Source organism: Dipodomys spectabilis, unplaced genomic scaffold (genome assembly GCF_019054845.1).
Source record: "Dipodomys spectabilis isolate Male_0828 unplaced genomic scaffold, ASM1905484v1 ptg000141l, whole genome shotgun sequence".
Taxonomy (NCBI): Eukaryota; Metazoa; Chordata; class Mammalia; order Rodentia; family Heteromyidae; genus Dipodomys; species Dipodomys spectabilis.
In genome coordinates this window covers 10,150,079-10,174,817 of record NW_024870818.1, presented here as the reverse complement: position 1 = coordinate 10,174,817, position 24,739 = coordinate 10,150,079, and the positions used below count along the sequence as shown (strand labels likewise).

The 24,739-nt window shown below is 39.5% G+C and overlaps 1 protein-coding gene across 5 annotated transcripts; it reads right to left on the bottom strand.

The window, feature by feature from the left end:
- Positions 1–717: 717 nt before the first annotated feature.
- Mtif2 (mitochondrial translational initiation factor 2) lies at positions 718–24,437 on the bottom strand. 5 transcript variants are annotated; one of them, XM_042691224.1, is made up of 15 exons: positions 24,403–24,437; positions 20,574–20,796; positions 19,090–19,201; positions 15,466–15,637; positions 14,549–14,709; positions 13,435–13,611; positions 9,943–10,082; positions 8,728–8,852; positions 6,986–7,190; positions 6,437–6,689; positions 5,216–5,356; positions 3,340–3,504; positions 1,796–1,936; positions 1,577–1,675; positions 954–1,009 (listed from the first exon to the last, which is right to left on the bottom strand). In XM_042691224.1, exons 2-14 carry the CDS (start codon positions 20,787–20,789, stop codon positions 1,578–1,580), a joined length of 2,106 nt encoding a protein of 701 aa, XP_042547158.1. In that variant the 5' UTR covers positions 20,790–20,796; positions 24,403–24,437; the 3' UTR covers positions 954–1,009; position 1,577. The 5 variants fall into 5 exon arrangements, 4 of the variants coding, with proteins under 4 accessions (XP_042547157.1, XP_042547159.1, XP_042547160.1 ...); XR_006149171.1 differs by having other exon boundaries at positions 965–1,009; positions 1,517–1,675; XM_042691223.1 differs by lacking the exon at positions 1,577–1,675 and having other exon boundaries at positions 718–1,009; positions 24,403–24,432.
- Between the last annotated feature and the right edge of the window lie 302 nt (positions 24,438–24,739).

Genomic DNA, 24,739 nt, shown 5'->3' with positions numbered 1-24,739 from the left:
ATGCCTTTGATGACCACTGCTGTCATGTGAATATGACCTGTTGGGATTGTGACCCAGTGATTGTAGATACCCCTGACATGTTCAGAAAGGACATGTTTTCACTTATTAGAAAGTAGAGTGGTGGTGTAAAGTTGGATATATATTTTAATGTCAGCTGTCCATAAATATAACCCAGTTTTTATTTCTGTCACTTCAGGGAGTACAGATGATTTTCAGTCAGATAGTTCCTTATGAGAGATTGCGCTTTGCTTTGTGACAAGTTTATAATCTTGGATCTAAATTGCTAACTTGGAAATACACATCTAGTCTCAGCATTTTGTTTTTAAGAGAAAATTACAGGTCAACATTAAAATGTGAACTCAGGATTTTAAGCTAGGATAGTATGAAACTTTCTGGCAGATGGTTGGTCTTTTTGCCCTAGTATTTGTAGGTAGAGGCATCCTTGAGATTTCCTGTTTCTGTAATTTTTAGGCAGTCCTAAGTATTTGTCGGTTGTGGGGCTTGAACTCTCGATCTGGGCGCTATCCCTCAGCTCTTCAGCTCAAGGCAAGCACTCTACCACTTGAGCCACAGCACTACTTCTGGTTTTCTGAGTGGTTTATTGGAGATAAGAGTCTCACAGGCTTTCCTGCCTGGTCTGGCTTTGAACTGTGATCCTCAGATGTCAACTCCCTGAGTAACTAGGATTACATGCATGAGCCACACCCGGCTAAAATGTTTTAACAGTATAAAACAATAGGTTTTCAACCTTTAATCAAAATGAATGGCCCATGTAAGAGCCACCAAGTTTACTATATAGAAAAGGACATTTTAGCATTGATAATTTTAATGTAAATTTAAAATCCTGGATCCCAGGAAGTCTTAGCTGGAACTTGCTTTTCTTCATAACAAATTATTTCATCTCCCACTTTAAATTCTACTTTTTCTTCATCTAAACTGAGGCCACAGTCCATCCCGGTTTTGATGACTGAAGTGTCATCTTTATGGTGTTTCAGTGAGGTTAATGATCCTTTAAAAAAAGAAAAACAGTACATTCAAATAACTCCTTATTAAAAATGAAGCATGGTATTAAATACACAAAATTTTAAAAATCATAAGTTTAAAGACAAATTGTAGCAGAAGATAAATTTCCCATTGAAAAAAATAAGACTGCAAATGTTTGGCTCATTGCAGGGAAACTTGGGAAATAGGAGAGTTAAAAATTAGGGCTGGGAAGGTGGCTCAGTGGTAGAGCGCTTGCCTTGCATGCCTGAGGCCCTGGGTTCGATTCCTCAGCACCATATAAGCAAAAAGAAAAAAAGCCGGAAGTGGCGCTGTGGCTAAAGTGGTAGAGCGCTAGCCTTGAGCTGAAGAGCTGAGGGACAGAGTTCAGGCCCCACGACTGGACCCCCCCCAAAAAAAATTAGAAGCAGTCTAGGATTATGTGGGAAAGAGGAATGGATTTCAGACGGCTACACACAATCGGTTTGGCGATGATGTATTATAGTAGACTGATGCTGGGCTCAGTAGCTCGGACCTATAATGCTATTTGGATGACTAAGATTGGATCACAGGCCAGTAGGGCTCCAGACTCCACCTCAATACAATGCCTGGGTAAGATGGCTAGTTTTCGCAGTAATACGGTAAGCATACAGGTCGAAGTCCAGGCTGGCCAGGGCACAACTCCAGACCATACCTAGAAAATAGCCAATGGTAAAAGGTGTGGAGCTGTGGTTTCAGTGGTAAAGCACAAAAAGTGTGAGGCCCTGAATTCCATCTCCAGCAGCACAAAGCAAAAAACAGTGATAATGCTTACCCTTCCAAATGACATGTCCATTACGGATTAATTTAAATTTTTTTTGTTTCTCCAATTGTCCCTTTTGGACTCTGCAACCAGCAACAGGAACTTTTTTCTTCCCTTCTGTTATAAAGAAGGTAGCTAGTATAGAAGCTTCACCTTTAAGAAAAGAAGAAAACATGGGAAACTAAGGATTCTGATAATGTTTGACGTTCTACAGTATAAGAATTAAAAATAGTAATTCAAAAACACTACTTTGACACCAATTTTTAAATAAAGCATCCTCAAGTGATTTGTCTGTTCCATGAAAACCTAGTTAAGCTTTCCTTCAATTTGGTTTCTGTCATTTCCAGATTTAAATCAAAACGTTTTTATATCCATTAATCAACACTAATTCTATAACTCAGTTTTCCTACAACAACAAATTCAATAACACGTTTGTTACCAATTTTTTTTTTTTTTTTTTTGCGTCCGGTTGTGGGGCCTGAACTCTGGGCCTGGGTGCTGTTCCAGATTAAGGGGGAGGAGAAAGGGAATATATAATACAGGCAATGAATGTACACTGTACACATCTGTGGCATCAGAGTGAAACTGCTTTGCACTATTAATGTGTGCTAAATAAAATCAACTAACATTAAAATTGTCACATTGCACTCAAATGCTGCTTTTTATAATGCCTTAGGTGTCAGCTCAGAGAGAAGAGCTGAGGCACACATATATAAGTCACCAAGAAATCAGCATCAAGCCCAAGGGAGGAGATATGGGCGGAGCTTCATGCTATTAAAAAATACCCTCAGGATTCCATTGGGCTCCTGTTTGGAATTCCTCTCTTGAAAGGTCTCACTATGTTTGCTGCTTTACTTTCAAATAGCCTTGCTCTGTCTGCTTAAAAAAATGTTTTAGAATAAATGAAACGAAAGAGACCTAACAATGAAATGTAATCCGACGCTGGACTATGGGAAAATATATACTTAATATATTTAGCATTTAAACTCAAACGTTTTCTTTTCATGGCATATTGCTCCAGTCCAAAAACAAATCAATGGCTCTCTTGATACTGTTAAATAAGCCAGGTGCCGGTGGCTCACGCCTGTAATCCTAGCTACTCAGGGAGCTGAGATCTGAGGATCACGGTTCAAAGCCAGACAGGGCAAGAAAGTCTCTCACTTTATCTCCAATTAACCACTAGAAAACAGGAAGTGGCACTATGGCTCAAGTGGCAGAGGTCATGCCTTGAGCTGAAGAGAGCAAGGCCAGCACCCAGGTTCAGAGTCAAGCCCCACAACCGATTAAATAAATAAATAACAATTAGGTTCTTCATTTCTAAGCTTGAGAGCAAGTTCTTAGATGTTTTGTCTATCTCCTTGAGGTTAAATTAAGTACAATGTGTGGTACAGGGCATATGTTTATAACATATTAAGTATCTATGAATTCTCATGGTAGTATTTTTTTTTGGAACATAGTACGTGGAACAGTGGAAACATTTCCCCTAATTTTTGCTTTCAAGTACTATTTACACTTAAGATAAACATGCTAAAAAGTAATATTCAGGCAACACTTACCTATTGGGTGTTCTTCTACTATGCAGGGCAATCTACTGCTCAGTTCCTCTTTCAAATCTTCAATAAGACGATAAATGATTTTGTGGAGTTTAATTTTTACTCCTTTTCTTGCAGCTGACTGCTGGATAGCATTATTTGCATCCACATTAAAGCCATATATAACCCCTGGTAAACAAAAACATAATCACTAAAGTAGTATAAATATCATTTCTCTTTTAGCAGAAACTTAAATCTAAATTTCCTCCCATGTAATTACATAGCAACAGCAACTCAGTAGCTGAGAAATTATGTTTTTTCTTATAAAAGCTAGTACAGTTTCAGATTATTGGATGAACGGTCCACATTATAAACTTAATAAAAAAACTTTCTGAAAAGCCAAGCAATAAAAGACATTTTAAATCTACTCATTCAAGAAACATTATGTTAAAGGCCCATAATGTCTAGGCAGTATGCTAAATTAATTTTTAGTTTTATAACAAAATGATCATAACTAAGATTTTTTATTTTAATTAAAATTATATTTTTTAGTTAAAACACTGCAATTTTATGGTTTATGATGTTCAAAAATAGTGATTTAAATGGTAACATTTAAGTTATTCTAAAAAGCAAAATACTTTTATGGAAATAACATCTACCAAAGAATAGATGACCTATCTAATTAACTGCAAATAGTTTAGGGGAAAAAGGAAGCCAAAGCAATATACTATTGTCTCAAATAAAATGAATGAAAAGAATTAAGAAAACACAATTACCTCAAAGCCTTATTAAATCCTTTCTTGTCTACTAGATGCCAGGCTACACAAGTGCTTAATAAGTATTTCAAATTTGCCACGCACTGGTGGCTCAACACCTGTAATCCTAGCTACTCAGGAGACTGAGATCTGAGGATCATGGTTTGAAGCCAGACCAGGCAGGAACGTCCATGAGACCCTTATCTCTAAGTAGTAACAGAAAAAAAGCTGGAAGTGATGTTGTGGCTCAAGTGGTAGGGCACTAGCCTTGAGCAAAAAGGCGCTCAGGGAAAGCACCCAGGCCCAGGGTTTGAGCTCCAGGACCAGTAAAATAAATACTTCAAATTCATCATTTCTGAAAGTATCTTTTCAATAGTAGAGATGACATCTAATTGTAGTCAAATCAGGTTATAAACCACCTCCTTTCTAAATGATTCATAATTACTCAACACTTGATGCTTTGCTGGTTATTGGATCTATTTAAAGTGATGGTGGTGAGACAGCTTTTTGTGTAACTTAACTAATAATGACAGTATCCCTATCTTCTAGGCATTTAAAACTAAAGAAGCTTTTCCTATAAATGGAAGGGGAATTTAAAAAAAAAGTGAGACAAAGGACAAAGAGTGAACCACTGCAACGGTGATACTTCTTCAACTTGGGGGATGGGACTCAGGGGGGAGGGAAAGTGGGAGAAAACCCGGGAGAGGGTAACACTGTTGCACAAGAAATGTACTCATTACCTTAAGTAACTGTATATCACCCTTACAATTAAATTTTTAAAAAAGACCTACAAAGTTACCAATTAACAAAAATAGGTAGCTAAAAGTAAAAAGATGAAGGAAAGTATAACAGATAGAGGAACACTCAAAAAGTCAAGATGGATGAAACAGAACTAACCTTGAACAGCGTGAGAATTGGGGAGAGGGGGCAGTAACATTACTTAAACAAACCCTACTAGTTCTTGAATTGCTCCTCAAGGTTGCAGAAAGCCATGACAAGTGCAGCTATGGCTGCAAACTGGACTAGAGTAGAAAGGGTGATGCTGACAGGAATGTTAGGGTGACAAGCCAAGCAACAAGACAGAAGTAAGTGGTTCATAATGTGATCTAGGGAACAGCTAAACACATAGTAAACAGAATTCTTACCATGAAATGTTTTGGCAAAGTTAATATCATTTTCAGTAATATCACCCACTCCAAAATGTACCAATTCTAGTTCACACTCGTGTGAGACATCGTAAGTATCCATAATGTTCAAAATGGCCTCAACAGAACCATCAACATCACCTAAATAAAGCAAAAGGTTTAAATAGGTGCAAGAGATCAGCATTAACAGATACAAAAATTACAATAATCAGCTGGGCGCTAGTGGCTCACGCCTGTAATCTTAGCTACACAGAAGGCTGAGATCTAAGGACTGCGGTTCAAAGCCAGCCCGGGCAGGAAAGTCCGTGAGACCCTTATCTCCAATAAACCAGCAGAAACCTATGAACTGAGGGACAGCGCCCAGGCCCAGAGTTCATGCCCCATGACCAAAAAAAATAAAAAAATAAAACAATTACAATAATCTATTTAAAGCCATGACAAGAATAAGTTTTACCAACAAAAGCACTTTTATTTACCAGTAAAACCAATTATTTATTTTATAAATATCTACTAATAAACAAACAGGTTAAGACTCGTGGACCATGACTATAATTCTAGCTACTCAAAAGCAGAGAACCAGAAGATTGAAATTTGAGGTTAGCTTGGGCAAAAAATTAGTGAGAACCCCATCAACATGAATGCTCAGAAAGGAGGATCAAGGTCCAAGTCAGCTCAGGTAAAAACATAAAAACCTATCTTTAAATAACTAAAGTAAGAAGGGCTAAAGGCTCCAGAGGTAGAGTGACTGACAAGTACAAGATCCTGAGTTCAAACCTCAGTGCCACAAATAAAGTATAATAAAACAAAAGACATTTTTGACAAAATCATCAAGAGGCAGAAAGATGCCTCTTAAAAAACAGAAATAACTTTCAATTGAATTGAAGGGTTTTCCAGTGGAGGAAGGGATGGAATTGTAGCACCTGGAGAGGCTGTGGAAGGAAAATGGTAACTTCAAGGTCAAGCTTACCTACATAGCAAGACTCTGTCTAAAATAAAATAAAATAATAAGTTTAGAAAATAAAAAGTCCAGGAAGTGGTGCTGTGGCTCAAAGTGGTAGAACTACTAGACTTGAGCTGAAGAACTCAGGGACAGTGTCCAGAGTTCAAGCCCCCTGACCAACAACAATAAAAATGAAACAGAAGGTGCAAATTAGCTGTGGGAATAAAGATACACAGATATTTAAAAAACTGAGTTTTAAAGTAAAATCTTTAAAAACACACCTTTAACAATTACAGGAAGTATATTTGAATCTCTTTCAACTTTTTCTTTTGGCTTTAAGTTTTTATGTTCTTTTTTTTCAAGGTACTTTTTGTAGGATATCTTCTTCCAGTGCAAAGTGCCATATTGTTCACGGGCTGTCTGATATGCTTCTTGATGTTCCTTCCGCTTTTCTTCTATTATTTTTAGATCTTCTTTATTTTTCTCCTGTTCTTGTTCAAACTTCCTCCAGTCAATAACTTCACGTGCCCTTGACTTCACAGGGGGAAAGCTGGCATCAATGAATGAAACAGACACTAATACCTGCTAGGCTGTGTTCTCAAGGTAAACTCATAGCATGAAACCCCTCATTTTATAATTACAAGAAACTTAAATTTTTTAACTTGGTAACTTTGAATATGATTGAGACAATTAAATTTTAAATTTAAAATAATATAGTATTCCAAACAGCATGACTGGCCCCCTCATGTGATATGAACAGTACAGATTGATATTTGAAACCATTATACATTTAATGTAGAAATATATATAGTAACATACAGAATCTGTACCTCAGATTCTACTTCAAGAATTTCATCTCCTGCAGAAGGAAGGTCTCTCCAGCCTACAATTCCCACTGGCATGCTAGGATAGGCCTCATTGATTGCTTTTCCATTTTCATCAAACATCAAGCGTACTTTTGCCCAACACTTTCCAGCAACCAGAACTGAGCCTTTTCTCAAAGTTCCTCTTTGAATTATAGCTGTTGTAATGGGACTAAAATGAATATAAAAGTAAATATTCTTAATGCCATAATCACAATATAATTGTTTCTTTTTGTTGCTCCTTTAAAAAAAATTGTTACTATAAAGGTGATATACAGAGGGGTTACAGTTACATAAGTCAAGTAATGAGAATATTTCTTTTTGTACAAAATGTTACCCTGTCCTTCACTTTCTAAGCAAAGATATCATTATGAGGTTTAAAAAATACACATATACAGCCAGGCACTGGTGGCTCACACCTATAATCCTAGCTACTCAGGAGGCTGAGATTTGAAGATCACAGTTTAATACCAGCCCAGGCAGGAAAGTCTGTGAGATTCATATCTCCAATAAATTACTCAGAAAAAGTCAGAAGTGGGAGAGTGCTAACTTTGAGTACAAAGCAGCTCAGGGACAGCACCAAGGCCCTGAGTTCAAGCCCCAGGACTAGAAAAAAGAAAATAAAAACCATATACACACATATACATACACACATTTATGTACACAGGATTAATTGCTTTCTCAACTTTTTTTTTTTTTTTTTGGGTCCGGTTGTGGGGCCTGAACTCTGGGCCTGGGCGCTGTCCCTCAGCTCTTCCAGCTCAAGGCTAGCGTTCTACCACTTGAGCCACAGTGCCACTTCTGGCTTTTTCTGTTTGCTGATGTGGTACTGAGGAATCAAACCCAGGGCCTCATGCATGCAAGGCAAGCACTCTACCACTGAGCCACCTTCCCAGCCCCCTTTCTCAACTTCTTAAGCAGGTTTTTGGTACTATAAAAAAACACTTGTCAGCAAGGCGCCAGGCGCTGGCTCACACCTATAATCCTAGCTACTCAGGGGGTTGAGATCTGAGGATCACAGTTCAAAGCCATCCCAGGCAGGAAAATCCGTGAGACTCTTATCTCCAATAAACCACTAGAAAACTGGAAGTAGCACTGCAGCTAAGCCGTAGAGCGCTTGCCTTGAGCTGAAGAGCTCAGGGACAGCACTGAAGCTCAGAGTTTAAGTCCCATGACCAAAAAAAAAAAAAAAATCCAAACCAAAAAACAAACAACCCCCCCCCCCCCCCCACTTGTTACCTGGTGCTAGTGGCTCACCCCTACAATCCTAGCTACTCAGGAGGCTGAGAACTTAGGTTCTCAATTCAAAGCCAACCTGGGCAGGAAAGTCCATGAGATCCTTATCTCCAATAAACTATTTTAAAAAACCCGGAAATGGAGCTATGGCTCAAGTGGCAGAGCAAAAGCAGCTCAGGGACAGCACCCAGACCCTGAGTTCAAGCAAAAAAAAAAGGAAAAAAGAAAATTAGTATTTGTTTAGTATTTGTGTATTGGTGGCTCAAGCCAAACAGTAGAATGCAAAAAAGCTAAGGAACAAAGCTCTGGCCCTGAGTTCAAGCTCCAATACTTGCACATACACAAAAATATGCTTTGAGAGTACCTGCTCCGGAAGAAACAACATAAGATAAAACAAGTAAATTGTTATATAATCAAGTCACAAAAATTATACAACAAAATTATTAAGCAGCAGCATTTTAGCGTAGACCTACCCTCTTCCTTTGTCTGTGAATGACTCTATGACTGTTCCTTCTACTGGGCCAGTAGGATCTGCTTTCAATTCTAACATTTCTGCAAGAACAACTGTTGCTTCTGCCACAGCCATCAGATTATCACCCTTTAACAACAACAAAAATTAATATACATTAATAAATATTACCTGTGACTATAACTATCAGGATCAGAAAGGCAAATGATCCGTAAGTTATACTTTTCTCTTAAAGCATTAAAAGGGTGAATTACTACCAGTCACCAATAGCTCACACCTATAATCTTAGCTACTTAGGAAACTGAGATCTGAGGATCTCAGTTCAAAGCCAGTCTGGGCAGAAAAGTCCCTGTGAAACTCTTATTTCCAATTAAAAAAACAAACAAACAAAAAAAAACAACTCAAAAAAACCAGGACGTTGGGGCTGGGAATATGGCTTAGTGGTGGAATGCTTGCCTAGCATACACAAAGCTCTGGGTTTGATTCCTCAGCACCACATAAACAGAAAAAACTGGAAGTGACGCTGTGGCTCAAGTGGCAGAGTGCTAGCCTCGAGCAAAAAGAAGCTCAGGGACAGTGTCCAGGCCCCAGGACTGGCAAAAAAAAAAAAAAACCCTCTTGTGGAGGATGAGGGGTAGAAGGCAGGTTTAAGCTTACTTGTGTTTTGCATTTAAGAAAGAATAACTGGTAATTGAAAAGAGAATACAACTATCATAAATAACATTTTAATAACTGATAGCATTTTCATCCATAGAACATCCGGGTAATCAGCAATAATAGGATCAATCAAAATAGTTAATAGTATGAGTGCAGTATTGATTTATTTAAATCTTTCTTAAATGCCCTAAGAAATTTCTATTCAAAAAGCCATTAAATACAAGCAAGTTTCAATTCTGCCTGTTGTAAACTTGTTTTAATTTCAGCTAACTATAATCCTAGCCCCTCTCCTCCCAAATAATTTACCACCTACTCTCCTCACACCAAGTATTCCATAATGTGAAAATCATTAGTTTTAAAACCAACTCCTGACCATCCAGTTATTATACTGTGAACTGGTAATTGACCTCTCTAAGCCTAACTCCTAATCAGGAAAATTATACCAGTTTTGATTAGTAATAAAAGGATTTTTAAAACACAAGTTATGTCTGGCAAAATGCTCTTCAGACAGCATATAGCACTTACATTCGAGCACATGTGCGTTTGAGGGGCCTGTATTTACCGTAAGTGCAGAGACAGGTACTGCCTGAACATCACCACCGTAATCCTCACATACCACATCATAAGCCAGAAGCTCTTTTTTCACTTTTTCAGGGTCAGCACCAGGCTTGTCACATTTGTTTATTGCAAGGACAATAGGAACTGAAAGAGACAAAGTTAAAGAATGTACAAATGCGAACACCTTCAATTCCAACTACTATTCCCAGTGAGGGACACCAACCTGATGTGGCTTTCTCCTTGTCCTGTGGATGTATTTAGTCAAAACACCTAAATGACCCAAGGTTTGACTTTCATCAACCCACTCAACTCTACATACCTGCATACATACATACATACATATATGTAGAAAGAAATCCAGAGATGAGATTTTATAATTGTAAACAAATAATGAGCTACTTGTGGTAATAATTAAAAGCTAACATATAATAAAAATAAAACCTCAGTAATTTGTGTATAGAAAGACCAATCTTTTTTTTTGGGGGGGGGGGGTCATAGGGCCTGAACTTTGAGCCTGGGTACTGTCTCTGAGCTCTTCAGCTCAAGGCAAGTGCTCTACCACTTGAGCCACAGCACCACTTTTGGTTTTCTTGTGGTTAATTGGAGATAAGAGTCTCACGGATGGGGCTGGGAAGATGGCTCAGTGGTAGAGCGCTTGCCTTGCATGCCTGAGGCCCTGGGTTCGATTCCTCAGCACCACATAAGCAAAATGAAAAAAGCTGGAAGTGTCGCTGTGGCTCAAGTGGTAGAGCGCTAGCCTTGAGCTGAAGAGCTGAGGGACAAGTGCCCAGGCCCAGAGTTCAGGCCCCACAACCGGACCCAAAAAAAAAAAAGAGTCTCACGGACTTTTCTGCCTGGGCTGGCTTTGAACTGGACTTTTCTGCCTGGGCTGGCTTTGAACCGGACTTTTCTGCCTGGGCTGGCTTTGAACCGTGATCTTAGATTTCAGCTTCCTCAGCAGCTAGGATTATAGGCATGAGCCACTGGCGTCCGGCCAGAAAGACCAATCTTTAAACCTGAAAGCAAGATCAATAACTACACTGGTGATAACCTCCAGGAAAAACTCAAGATCATTCAAGTCCTGCCAGATCATTTGACTCTTATTTCTAGGCTTTAATCCATTGCTGAATTCAAAATGTCATCCTGAATTGAAGCTCAGTATCATTATTGCAATTTTTCTTTTAGGATTGATAGTGCCTTGTGACAGAATTAAACATGAGCACAAGGCACTGAATTCAAGCCCCAGTACTAGCAACAACAACAAAAGGTAGAAGAATATTTATACTTTTACATAATGTCCTTGCTATATATCACTATCAGATAAGAAGCCTTTAATTACTACTCTCATGCAACAGAGGGACTAACAGATGGAGATAAATACAATATATACCATAGCTAATGTTCCCTGAATCACAAACTCTTTCCAAGTAAACTCAGATTCTGCTCCACCTTGTATCACAAACACTCTAACTCTACTGCAGATGAATTTGAAAACAACATGATTTTTAAAAACTTGATATATTATAAGTAAGCCTTAAAGTAAATAAGTAAGGCTTTAGTAGTCAATATCTGAGAGTAATTGTTAAGAAAACAAAACTAGGCTGGGAAGGTAGAGTGCTTGTCTTGCATGCATGAGGCCCTGGGTTCGATTCCTCAGCACCATATAAATAGAAAAAGCCGGAAGTGGCGCTGTGGCTCAAGTGGTAGAGCACTAGCCTTGAGCTGAAGAGCTGAGGAACAGCACTCAGGCCCAGAGTTCAGGCCCCATGACTGACAAGAAAGAAAAAGAAAACAAAAACTATTTAAACTGATGAAAGTAATTCCTATAACTGCCACAATTTAAAGAATTATTTTAATGTGTAAATCCCAAATATATTATGGTAGAAAATGAACTAAATCCTCCAGCAAAAAAATGACTCACTAACATTACCTATCTTAGGATATGTTAAGTGTAGCCTCTTCTTCACTTTGTATTTTAGCAAAGCATTCTGACCTCCTTGTGGTCTTTTTTTTTTTTTTTTGTCAATCATGGGGCTTGAACTCTGGGCCTGGGCACTTTACCTCAGCTCTTCAGCTCAAGGCCAGCACTCCACTACTTATGCCACAGTGCCACTTCTGGTTTTCTGAGTGGTTTATTGAAGATAAGATCTCACAAGTTTCCTGCCCGGGCTGGCTTTGAACTGTGATCCTTAGACCTCGGCCTCCTGAGTACCTAGGATTACAGGCGTGAGCCACTCATGCCCGACTTCTCCTTGTGGTCTTTTGGTGGTTAACTGGATAGGATTCTTATGGACTTTCTGCTCAGGTTGGCTGTAAGCACTGAGCTATGGTACTTTAAGGGAACACACTGGTAGTCTGGGAAGGAGGCCTAGTGTCTCCATAAGGCAGCCAGTCTCCCTCTTGTTGTAATTTTAAATTAAAGTAGGCAATTGCTTTTCTAAAAGTTTCAATTTTATGCCTTGTTGCTCTTTTTTTTGTGTGCTAGTACTGGTACTTGAACTCTGAGCATCACACTCTCATTAAGCTTGCTTGCTCATAGCTGGTGCTCTATCACTTGAGCCACTCCACCAGTCTTGCTTTTTGCTGATTAACTGAAGATAGAATCACAGTGATTTTCTATTCTGGGATGGCTTTGAACCTCAACCCACCAAGTTTCAGCATCTTGAGTAGATACAGATGTAAGCCACTGGTGCCTAGTCTAACTTTATGTCTTTGATCCAATAATAACTTACTTAAGCAGATAATGGGAGAATTTTTCTTTTGAGAGTTCAGATAAATGAATAAGGAATAACAAAATCACCTCTATGTAAATCTTAATGAATTCATATGATGGGTATGTAGAACTTCATCATTCTATTCTTATTTTTATATCTCTAAAATTTCCATGTTGAAAAGTTTTGTTGGTTTTTTTTTTAAATGTCACCATAGGCCAGGCACTGATGGCTTAAGCCTGTAATCATAGCTATTCAGGAGGCTGAGATCTGAGGATTGTAGTTCAGAGAGAGCTTGGGCAGGAAAGTCCATGAGACTCTTATATGTTCAATTTGCCACTTAAAAGCTGGTGTGTGTGTGTGTGTGTGTGTGTGTGTGTGTGTGTGTGTGTGAGAGAGAGAGAGAGAGAGAGAGAGAAAGACCCCCCTGTAGAGGGTGGCTCACCTCTAGTTCAGTGGCAGAGCACCTGCACAAGGCCCTGAGTTCTAATCTCAGAACAGAAAGAGAAGAAAAACTGTAGGTTAGAAAAAAACAAAAACAAAAACTGTACTTCTCATTACAAGTTCCAAATTAAATCCAGCTATCCATTTTTATTGTGCCTGTGGCAAAACAACTATCTCTGAAGCTGTGAAACAGAAATATCTATTCTGGGACTGCTGTGAAGATTAAATAAACTATATATAAATGAATCCACAATTGAAACTTTATGTAGTAGACTGTCAAAATTAAACAAACAAACAAAACCCTTCCTTCCTGATACATGTAAGTCAAACACAATAAATACCTTGAGCAGCTTTGGCATGCTGAATAGATTCTATGGTTTGTGTCATAACTCCATCATCTGCAGCCACAACTAACACAACAATGTCAGTGACCTGAGCACCTCTGGCTCTCATTGCTGAGAAGGCAGCATGTCCTGGAGTATCAAGAAAGGTTATCTTTTCCCCAGAAGGCAGAGACACTGTGGAAATAGAAATTCAAAAACACCAAGTACTCAAATATGTACTCCTGCAATGGGAAGGAATAAATGACATCAAATATATTCTGTCACTTGAGAAATATCCCTAGTTCTTTTCATTTTAGTTTGTTTTTCAAATAGGGCCTTGTATTTTTGTCTAAGCTAGCTTGGACTGCCCACCTGGGACCACGATCCTCCTCCTCCTACCTTCCAAACAGCTGAAATTATGGGCATGCAACACCAAGCCAGGCTTCTGTCCATTAGTACCAATCACAACAACAAAGACTAAAATTTCACAACAAAAACATAAAATACTCTTAAAGAAAATAAAGTATCAGTGAGACTCTGAGAATTTTCTTCTCAAGTAATATCTAACTTTGTATTTCTAGAACATAGTTACTTTCATTATTGATTACCAATCAATAACCATTCTAAAGAGAATAGACAAATAATTGGATGGAAAGTCACCTATATATTAGCAAACTACAGCTACATAACTGACTTAAGCCACAGAAAGGCAGTTTAGTATATAGTTAATAGCCTAACATTGAATCCAAGAGTCTTGTGTTGAAGTCCTGCCTTTGCCAGTTACTAGCTATGTACTTTGAGTAAGTTAGTTAAGCTGAAACTGTCTCTAAATGCCCAGTAAATGGTGCCTACTATTTAATTATTAATAGCAATATTATCCAACCCACATTGCAAGTTATTTAAACTTAACAGGCTCATTAAAACTAATAAGCAAGAGTAAAAAGTGTAACCTAAGTTATACTTCTTATATAAAGTATGAAGTAACTTAACCATCTACTCATCACTTTATCATATGATAGCTTTAAGTTTCAGCCCTCCTTACTTGATCTGTGTATTTCAAATTAAGGCATTTAGTTGAAGAAAATACTAAGTGTGGTTCCCAAGCACATTGTAAGGTGATTTGTGTTCATACCAAGAAAGGCACCAATGTGCTGAGTGATGCCTCCAGCTTCCATTGCCGCCACTTGAGTTTTTCGAAGTTTGTCAAGTAACGTCGTTTTCCCATGGTCAACATGGCCCATTATAGTAACAACTGGGGACCTTGGGGTTAATAAAGCTGGATCTGCTTGGGGCCTACAATTAATAGCAAAGGGGTTTCATTTCTTAACTATCAGAAACACTTTGATATGGATTGCAGTGATTTGTGCAAGCTACTATTAACAATAAAATCAACATTCTAGTTTCGTTACAGAAAGTTATTTTCTCCTTTTATTATTTCCATTTTTCCCCTTTTAAAAATATAATGACTTGCCAGGCACTGCTGGTTCACGCCTATAATCCTAGCTACTCAGGAAGCTGAGATCAGAGGGTCATGGTTCAAAGCCAGCCATCCAGTAAAGTCTGAGACTTTCATCTCTAATTAATTAAAAACCAAAAAGTCAGAAGTGGAGCTGTGGCTCATGTGCTAGAGTGCTATCACATGATAATGCCCCTGAGTTCAAGCCCTAATATGGACACACTAATATATCAACACCAAAACACACACATGCTCTATATAATGATCTATGACAGAGTATTTAATGACTCCCCAACTGTTCCAAAGTTGACATTCTTTTTAACAATGAACAGAATTGAATCAAATTTGTAATTCAGACTAATATATATGTGTGTGTGTGTATATATATATATATATATATATATATATATATATATATTCAGAATACTATGGAAAGTAAATTTAGTTTTATAATAAGCTGAATATACTTTTTGGTGCTTTTAGCACTTTGAATAAAAGTTTATCTTATACTCACACATTACTTTAATCCTGAAAGAAAATGTATGGTAAGCAAAACTGTGTGGCCTTTTCACCAAAATACAATTAAATCTTACCTTTTAACAGCATCTTTATTTTCTCTGACTTTGTCCTGTTTTAATTTGCTCCACTTCAACTTCCTGCCTGTCTTCTTTATCACTTCTTTGATCCACACCTCATCTAAATGTGAATCTGCTTCTAGTGAATCTATGTCAATAGTAGTGTTCAATAAAGCTTCATATACATAATCTGGTTGCAATAAAATGAAATGTTTTAGGATCATGATTTAAATGCTTAAACAAGTAATTTCTGTTAATAAAAGCCAATATAAATGGTTTACTCAATATAAGTATATAACCAGTTTAACAAATAACAAGGAAGCTGAATTTTTTTCTTTTAGTTTTTGTTGGTCATGGGGCTTGAACTCTGTGCTCGAGCTGTCCCTCAGCTCTTCAGCTCAAGGCAAGCACTCTATCACTTGAGCCACAGTGCCACTTCCAGCTTTCTGGTGGCTTATTGAGGTAAGAGTCTCACAGACTTTCTTGCCCAGGCTGGCTTGGGCAGATCTCAGCCTCCTTGGTAGCTAGGATTACAGGCATGAGTTACTGGCACCCAGTTTGAAAATTTTTAATTCCTTAAACTATCATGCACTCAAAATGCAATAACTAGAATTCTGCATATTCATAAATATCTGAAAACTTATGTACCTTCTGAGTATCGGCACCATCAATAAATAATTAAATGGCTCATAACATAATCAGTATTGTCACTGATCATAGTCTATTCCTTTGTTTCTTTATTCTTTATTCTATGTCATCCAAATAAAAATAAGTAATATAGGTAGACACAGCCAATTCTTGTTATTTACAAGTTACGTTCTACAGAGTTGTCATAAACCACTGCTTTTAGAGAAATGGACAAATGAGGCATTTAAGCTTCTAATCATATCATTTCATAAACCAATCAACACATTATTTTGTTTAAGTGTCTATTGGAAGATATTTTTCAAAAATGTACATTGTTGCTTTATTAACAACTCACAGTCAATAGCACAATAACTGAATCATAGATATACTAATTTAGGACATCTGTTTTCTATATAAGGCACGGGATAGCCTTCTAGTGCTGATACAATTCAGTACTAGATAAGAGCCAAGTTAAATATCAGAATCACCACAAAAATTAAAAGCATGAAAATTTGAAAAGCAAACCACTGAACAGACTGTAATGGATGCTTGTTTGCAGAATGAGGGGCTAAGCAAGAAGGCAGAACATCACCTTGTTTGACCTAAGCAGGGAGCTACATATGGAGCAACTTGGATTTTACACTTCTCTAAGTGTGTCTAAGAATAATAACTGCCCTAAGTATTGATTTATAGACAACAAATACATTTTTACAAATACAGTAGGAATAGCTGCAAATATCAAACCCATGAAAAATGAAGACTGACTATATATGATAATATATATAATAAATATATATAGGCACTAAACTGTATATATACACACAGACACACTACCTCTTAATACACATACCCATAATTTATGTATCTATTTTGTTGTCCAAAAACTCTTAAAATATATAAAAATATATATTCCTTTTCATTTTATTATGCTTTGTTTTACTCTGTCATATTTCCTATGGAAATAAATATACCTGTGATAATGAAATAAGTAGTTTTATGTTTCTAAATTTTCAGTCACCCTGTAAACATGTATTTAGAGAATAAATATGACAGAAATGCATCCTCCAATAAACAGAAAATTACACCTAAAAGAAATTCAAAACTGGGGAGGAGGGTGAGGGGGGGAGATGGGAAGGGATGGTAAGGGGAAACAAAGGAGGAGGCAACAATGCTTGATAAGAAATGTACTCATTACCTTGCTCATGTAATTGTAACCCCTCCGTATGGTATTTTCACAATAAAAAAAATACAAAAAAAACCCCCATAATGTAATACAGTAAAGAGAACAACAACAACAACAAAAGAACTTCAAAACTGGACAGATGTCACACACCTATATCCTAGTACTTAGGAGGCTGAGGCAAGGGAATCATAAATTCAGGTCTCAAAACAAAATAAACCTGGCACCAGTGGCTCATACCTGTAATCTTAGCTAAAAGCTCAGGGACAGTACCAAGGCTCAGAGTTCAAGCCCCAGGATTGGCTAAAAAAAAAGCCAATAAATAAATAAATAAATAAAACCCCAAATAAAAAACAACGAACAACCAATTCAGTGGTGTGCTGATACATGTTAAGTAAGGAGACTAGGAAAACAGGTCCATGATTTATACTAATCATGGTTGACTCGAAGCTTACAACATGAATTCTAGGCATATGGATGTGAAGAGATGCTGAGCAGCAGTTATATACTATAGGTCCACCACACAGACAATACAGGCACAAATAACCTCAGGCAGTTAAAATAGTAAATAGAAAGGGACAGTTAAAAATTAACAGTAAGCCAGGCACTTGTGGCTCGTGCCTATAATCCTAGCTACTCAGGAGGATGAGATCTGAAGATCGAGATTCAAAGCCAGCCTGGGTAAAAAAAATCCATGAGACTCTTATCTCCAATTAACCACCAGAAAACCAAAGTAGAGCTGTAGCTCAAAGTGATAGAGTGCTAGCCTTGAGTGGAACTAGCTCAGAGACAGCACTCAGGCTCTGAGTTCAAGCCCCACTACTGAAAAAAAAAACAAAAAAACAAGAACTGAGTTTTGATTTTTTTTCTTCTTCTCCTTTTTGATAGTACTAGACACTGAATTCAGGGCCTCATGCTTCCAAAGAAGGTAGTCTTACCACTTGAGTTATGCCCACAGCCTTTTCTGGTTTTAGCTATTTTTCAGAATAGGTCTTGCGTTTTTATCCAGGGCAGCCGGGCCTATACCTTCCAGGAGGTGGGATTACAGATTTGCATTATTACTCAGCTCTTTGTTGAAATTGGAGTCTGTTTGCCTAAGCTAGCCCTGAACCATAATCTTCCCTTTCTCTGCCTCCTAAGTAGGTAGATGATAGGTGTGAGCCACTGTATTCAACCTTGATGAGTTTATTTATTTTGCCAGTCCTGGGCTTGAACTCAGGGCCTGGGCACTGTCCCTGAGCTTCTTTTGCTCCTGGCTAGCACTCTACCACTTGAGCCATAGTGTCACTTCTGGCTTTTTCTGTTTATGTGGTACTGAGGAATCAAACCCAGGGCTTCATACATACTAGGCAAGCACTCTACCAACTAAGCCACATTTCCAGCCCATTTAATTTTTAAAGAATTGCTCTAGCATGTGTAAGGGCCAGGTTCAATCTCTAGCACTGAAATACACACACACACACACACACACACACACACACACACACACACACACACACACACACAATATTAGAAGTTGTAGGGCTGGGAAGGTGGCTCAGTGGTAGAGTGCATGCCTTGCATGCATGAAGCCCTGGGTTTGATTCCTCAGCACTACATAAGAAAAAAAAAAGCCAGAAGTGGCACTGTGGCTCAAATGGTAGAGCACTAGCCTTAAGCTGAAGAGCTGAGGGACAGCGCCCAGGCCCAGAGTTCAGGCCCAGGATTGGACCCCTCCCCACCTCCAAAAAAAAAATATTAGAAGTTGTAGAGATCAAAAAAAAGAAAGAAAAGAAAAACATTGTAAAAAACACTCATGACCACATCTGTTTCCTTGTAAAGTTATCTGGCCTCACCTATGTCTTTCTTCATTGCTCTGGCTAGTTCTTCAACAGTCATTCCAATCCATACTTCTACTTCCTTTTTAGATTTTGTTGGAGATACCTGAGATTTCCTTGGTCTTTCTTCCTATTAAAATGACAGAATATTACAATAAAAATATATACAAAAAATAAAAAATAAAATGACAATACATAAACATAGAAAAAAAAACATTAAGTGAAAATTCTGATTTGTTTTGGAAATCTACCATAATCATGGCACCAGTGACTCATACCTATAATCCTGGCTACTCAGGAGGCTGACATCTGAGGACTATAGCTCAAAACTAGCTTAGGCAGGAAAGACTGTGAGAGTTTTATCTCCAATTAACCATCAAAAAAGCTAGAAGTGCCGGGCGCTGGTGGCTCACGCCTGTAATCCTAGCTACTCAGGAGGCTGAGATCTGAGGATCGCGGTTCAAAGCCAGCCCGGACAGGAGAGACTGTGAGACTCTTATCTCCAATAAACCACCAGAAAACCAGAAGTGGCGCTGTAGCTCAAGTGGTAGAGCACTCGCCTTGAGCTGAAGAGCTGAGGGACAGCGCCCAGGCCCAGAGTTCAAGCCCCACGACTGACAAAAAAAAAAAAAAAAAGCTAGAAGTAGAATTGTGACTGAAGTGGTAGAGCACTAGCCTTGAGCAAAAAAGCTAAGGGACAGCACCCAAGTTCTGAATTCAAGCCTCAGTATCAGCACAAAAGAAAAAAAAAAAAGACAAAAACACCTCTCTTGAGTACTTAATCCTCAGATTAAAAAACGAATCTTTTATCTTTAATTCATAGCTTTGTTGTTGTGCCGGTACTGGGGTTTGAACTTGAAGCCTTGTGCTCACTTGGCTTTTTCTGCCCAAGGCTAGTACTCTACTACTTGAACCATACTTTCACTTCCAGCTTTTTTGCTTGTTAGAGACTCAGGGACCTTACTGCCTGGGCTGTCTCAAACTTCAGTCCTCAGATCTCAACTTCCTAAATAGATAAGATTACAGGCATGAGCCATAGGCACCTAGTTTAATTAACTGTTTCATACTGATCTCCATGTAATTAATCAAATTCATCAGCACAACCAAACAACTAACCAGAATGCCCTCTTCCTTCTGTGATCTATTGTGTGAGAAGAGCATTAAGTAATAAGTTCCTTTTTTTTTTTTGGGGGGGGGGGGTCCGGTCATGGGGCCTGAACTCTGGGCCTGGGCACTGTCCCTCAGCTCTTCAGCTCAAGGCTAGCACTCTACCACTTGAGCCACAGCGCCACTTCCAGCTTTTTTTTTTCTGCTTATGTGGTGCTGAGGAATTGAACCCAAGGCCCCATGCATGCAAGGCAAGTGCTCTATCACTGAGCTACCTTCCCAGCCCTGTAATAAGTTTTTTAAGTGATAAAATCCTCAGAAGAGATTTCTCCTCATGGTTCTAGGCACTTTCATTTCAGAACAAATCATGAAAAGTTACAGAAATCAGTAAGTACCTTCTTTGTTACTAGAAGCCGATACTGAGATAAAGCAGTGCCAATGAGAATGTCTGTCTGCCAGGTCGGAGCACAGAGCTGAGTGGTCCACACCGGGTAAGCAGATGGAAACCTGTGCATCCAATGTGCATGAGTTCTTTGTCTCAGGCTATGCAGGTGCCTACATACAGTGTGAAGTCGTAGCAAGGTTTCCAACCTCATTAGCTTCTGATTCATGCTTCTCCTAGGGAAATAAAATTTTTAAGTGAAGCTTAGCTAATATTTAAGTCAAGTTAGCAAATATTAACTGAAAAGCTACTACACCTAAAGCACTGTATGAAGAACTAGGGTACAAAAATGAACACAACTGGGTTCCTGCCCTGAAAGGATTCACAGTCTAGTTAGAGATAGAATTATACCAAGTACTCCCTAGGTACTATTATTATTTATTCATGTTATTATCGTGATAGGACTGAAATACCATAACCAACTATATAAATAGTCTATTTTTACAGCCATTTGGTGCATGCCTATAATCCCAGCATTAGAGTCTGAATCAGGAGCACCTTGCGTTCCGAGTCAAACTGGGCTATATACAGTGAGATCTCATCTCAAAACAAAAAAGGCTTTTTTTCAGATTTCCCTAATGAAATCACAACTGACATGATTTACAGAGAAAGTTACATAGCTCAGTAGCAGAACATGTGCTTAATGTGCACAAGAACCTGAGGAACAAAATCCACCAAATCAGATTTATACTCTGCAACAAAATGTATGAGACACAGGTGCTGGTAGCTCATACATGTAATTCTAGCTGCTCAGGAGACTGAGATCTGGAGGACAGTAGCTCAAAGCCAACCTAGGTAGAAAAGTTCACTACACTCCATCGCTGAAATAACCAACAAAAAGCAGAGCTAGAGGTGTGGCTAAAATGGTAGAGTGCCAACCCTACCAAGCATGAGGCCCTGAGTTGAAACCCTACAGGTTGGGGCATGGAAAGAGGGAAAGAGGATGAGTGAGTATATTAGCTCAGACTAATGCAAATAAGTATCATAAACCTAAGGGCTTAAACAATAAGCTGGGCACCAATGGCTCACATCTGAAATCCTAGCTACTCAGAAGGCTAAGATCTAAGGATTGTGGTTCAAAGCCAGACTGGACTGGAAACTCCATGAAACTCATCTCCAATAAACTACTCAAAAAAGCTAGAAGTAGCACTGTGGTTCAAGTGGTAGTGTGCTGGCCTTGAGCAAAAGAAACTCAGGGATAGCACCTAGGCCCAGAATTCGAGCCCAGGACTGACCCTCGCCCTCCCCCCCCCCAAAAAAAAATCAAAACAAAACACCAAAAAACCTCCACCAAAACACCAATATTTTTTCTAAAATGTACACTCGAATTCATCAACTCTTTCCTAAATACCCTTCCAAAATGGTTCCCCATCAGCTTAATGTACAACTGCCTAATATGCATTATCTGCCCTATGTTAATATAGTCTCCTCACTTCTATCTCTCAAGTTATTTTTTCCCCCCTAAACCATAAATCTGTCCTCACATTTCTGAACCTTTATATGCCTCCTGAGTAGCTAGGATTATAGGCCATCATACTCAATTTTTGCTGCTTTTTCTGTTTAAGAGTCTCACAGATTGTCCTGTCCAGTATGGTTTTGAACCTTGATCCTCAGATCTGAGCCTTTTCAGTACCTAGGATTACAGGAGTGAGCTACTGATGCCTGGCTGTGAAGTCCCATAGTAATAAATAAGTTGGCTGTGGTGATGTAAGCATGAGACACAGTGAGGAGGAACACTGCTTGATGCTTGCAAAGTGAAAACTGTGAGACCTTATGGTAGAGAATCTTCCTAGCAAGCACTTGGCCTGAGTCAATACTACTAAAACAATTTAAATGTTAACCTTCAATCCATTTTCCCAAATGTTTTATGGCAGGACATATCCTAATGTAACAAATAAAGTACACTATGTGTGTGTGTGTATACTCCCCCCCTCCTCCACACTGCTGGGGCTTGAAATCTGGGCCTAGGTGCTGTCCCTGAGTTTCTTTTGCTCAAGGCGAGCACACTACCACTTGAGCAGGCTTTTTGGAGTAGTTGATTGGAGTTAAGAGTCTCACACAGTTTCCAGCCCGGCCTGGCTTTGAAATGTGATCCTCAGATCTCAGCCTCCTGAGTAGCTAGAATTACAGGCATGAGCTACAGGTGCCTGGCTCAATATACATACATAAACATATATATGTACACACATTTGTACATATACATGTATATGTATATACATGTATATATGTGTATAAATATATTTTGTGTGTGTGTGTATGTGCGCCCATCATGGGGCTTGATCTCTGGGCCTGGGTGCTGTCCCTCAGCTCCTCAGCTCAAGGCTAGCACTCTACCACTGGAGCCACAGTTCCACTTCTGGTTTTCTGGTGATTAATATGGACTTTCCTGCCCAGGCTGGCTTTGAATTTCAATTCTCAGATCTCAGCCTCCTGAGTAGCTACGATTACAGGACTGAGCCACCAGCACCGGGCTATATGCATATTTTTTTAATGAAAGAAATGGTAACTGGAAAAGGCACAACACAGCGAAGAAAGTACCTGACCAGGTAAAAAACAAACCTTCTTTCCCATGGACTACCTTTTCCTGAACTCTGTAAAAAAAAAAGTTAAAATGTCTATTCTTGGTAATAGATGAGATGATTTACACACTTTATCACCAGCTATATTAAGCAATATCATGTTTTTTTTTTTTAAGGAGGGCTTACACTTTGAGGATTCATTGTTGAAGTTAAAAATACACAGCATCTTACTTCAAGACTTATTTCAGTAAAGATCAAAAGAAATTGATTTAATTCCAAAGAATTAAGCACATTACTACTTAGAAATTCAATCAGCAAAAACGAGCAATTACACACATTGAGGACTTCAAGAACTGAACCTATCAAAATCTTATTTAGGTATTTGTCCCTGGCCGGAGGAGTACAAAGTGCTCAGGGAATACAAGATTCCTTAGGAAATAGTCTGAAACCAGATCTGATAAAGGCACTTATTAACGCAGAGACCAAGAACTTAACAGGCAATGAATCAACACTGATATCGAGGCAGCGAGAAGATGCATTGGGAACAATAACCCAAATGTCAAAACTGGCGAGACTGTTTATCAAAACGAATAACCAGAAGTGGAAACACATTTTCTTTTTCTTGGGGCGGAGGGTGGGGACACAAGAGGTCACAGGAATGGAAGATGAACAAATGCAATTAGAGCATTATGTAAAAAATGAACGAGGTAACTTGACGGTAGTGAAGGGAGGGGAAAGATGGGGGAGAACAGGAAGGCAGGCGTGAGATTGACCAAGTGGCACTGTCCTAACCTGACTTGTGGAATTGTAACCCTCTTGTACATCTACTTAATCACAGCAATTTTTAAAAAGGTCGTTTATAAAACTGGAAGGAACCTCACTTTGCAGGAGAGAGAACCGGAGTCCAGAAGGGTCACCACGGTTTTTCCGGTGTCATCCCGCTCGCTGGTGGCGGTTAGCACAGGAAAGCAGCCCCGAGCATGCGAGTCAAGGGGTCTCAACGAGCACGCAGCCAGGAACGGCCGCAGGTAGGGCCTGCCAGCTCCGGGGTCCGGAGGGTGAGGGGGCCGCTGGGCCCGGGTGCAGGGACGAGGCTGGCGGCGGGCCGGGGAGCGCGCCAGAGCCCTAGCTCGGGGTCACGCAGGCGCGAAAGGCACCCTGAACGGCTAGCGAGCGAGCGGCGTTTGCGGGCTCGCGTGCCGCCGACGCTGGAGGCCGAGCACGCGCCGCCCGGACCACCCTGGCCTCGGCGCCCGCACTCACTTCCACGTCGCCCGCCTGACACTGGCCCGGGCGGGGATCACCTTGTAGACCCGGGAGGAGGGTGGGTCGCTCAGTCCATTCCACATAGGGTCCCCGTCGGACTTCCGGTTCCGTCGGACGACTTCCGGCCCCCCTGGAAGCGGTTCTTCCGGGACTTGGAATCCCTCCCTGTGTGGGTCTGAGCCCGGGCGGGGCGGGATGACGCCGCGGTTCGGCCGGTGGCCTTTTCCCAGGGCTGGCTGCGGGTTGTTAAACGCGCCGGCGGATCCCGTCCCTCCCTAGGAAGGAGTGAACTCCTTCTCAAGGAAAAGCTGGACGCCTACGGAGCACACGTGAG

Bases quoted from the DNA above. Each gene is read 5' to 3' on its own strand.
- Mtif2 (XM_042691223.1), bottom strand. From the start codon at position 20,789: ATGAATCAGAAGCTAATGAGGTTGGAAACCTTGCTACGACTTCACACT. The intron at 6,690-6,985 runs GTACAGATTCTG...CCCCCTGTGAAG, and splicing joins TTCTTGAAGTAGAATCTGAG to TCAAGGGCACGTGAAGTTAT. The intron at 5,357-6,436 runs GTGTGTTTTTAA...TGCTTTATTTAG, and splicing joins ACTTCCTGTAATTGTTAAAG to GTGATGTTGATGGTTCTGTT.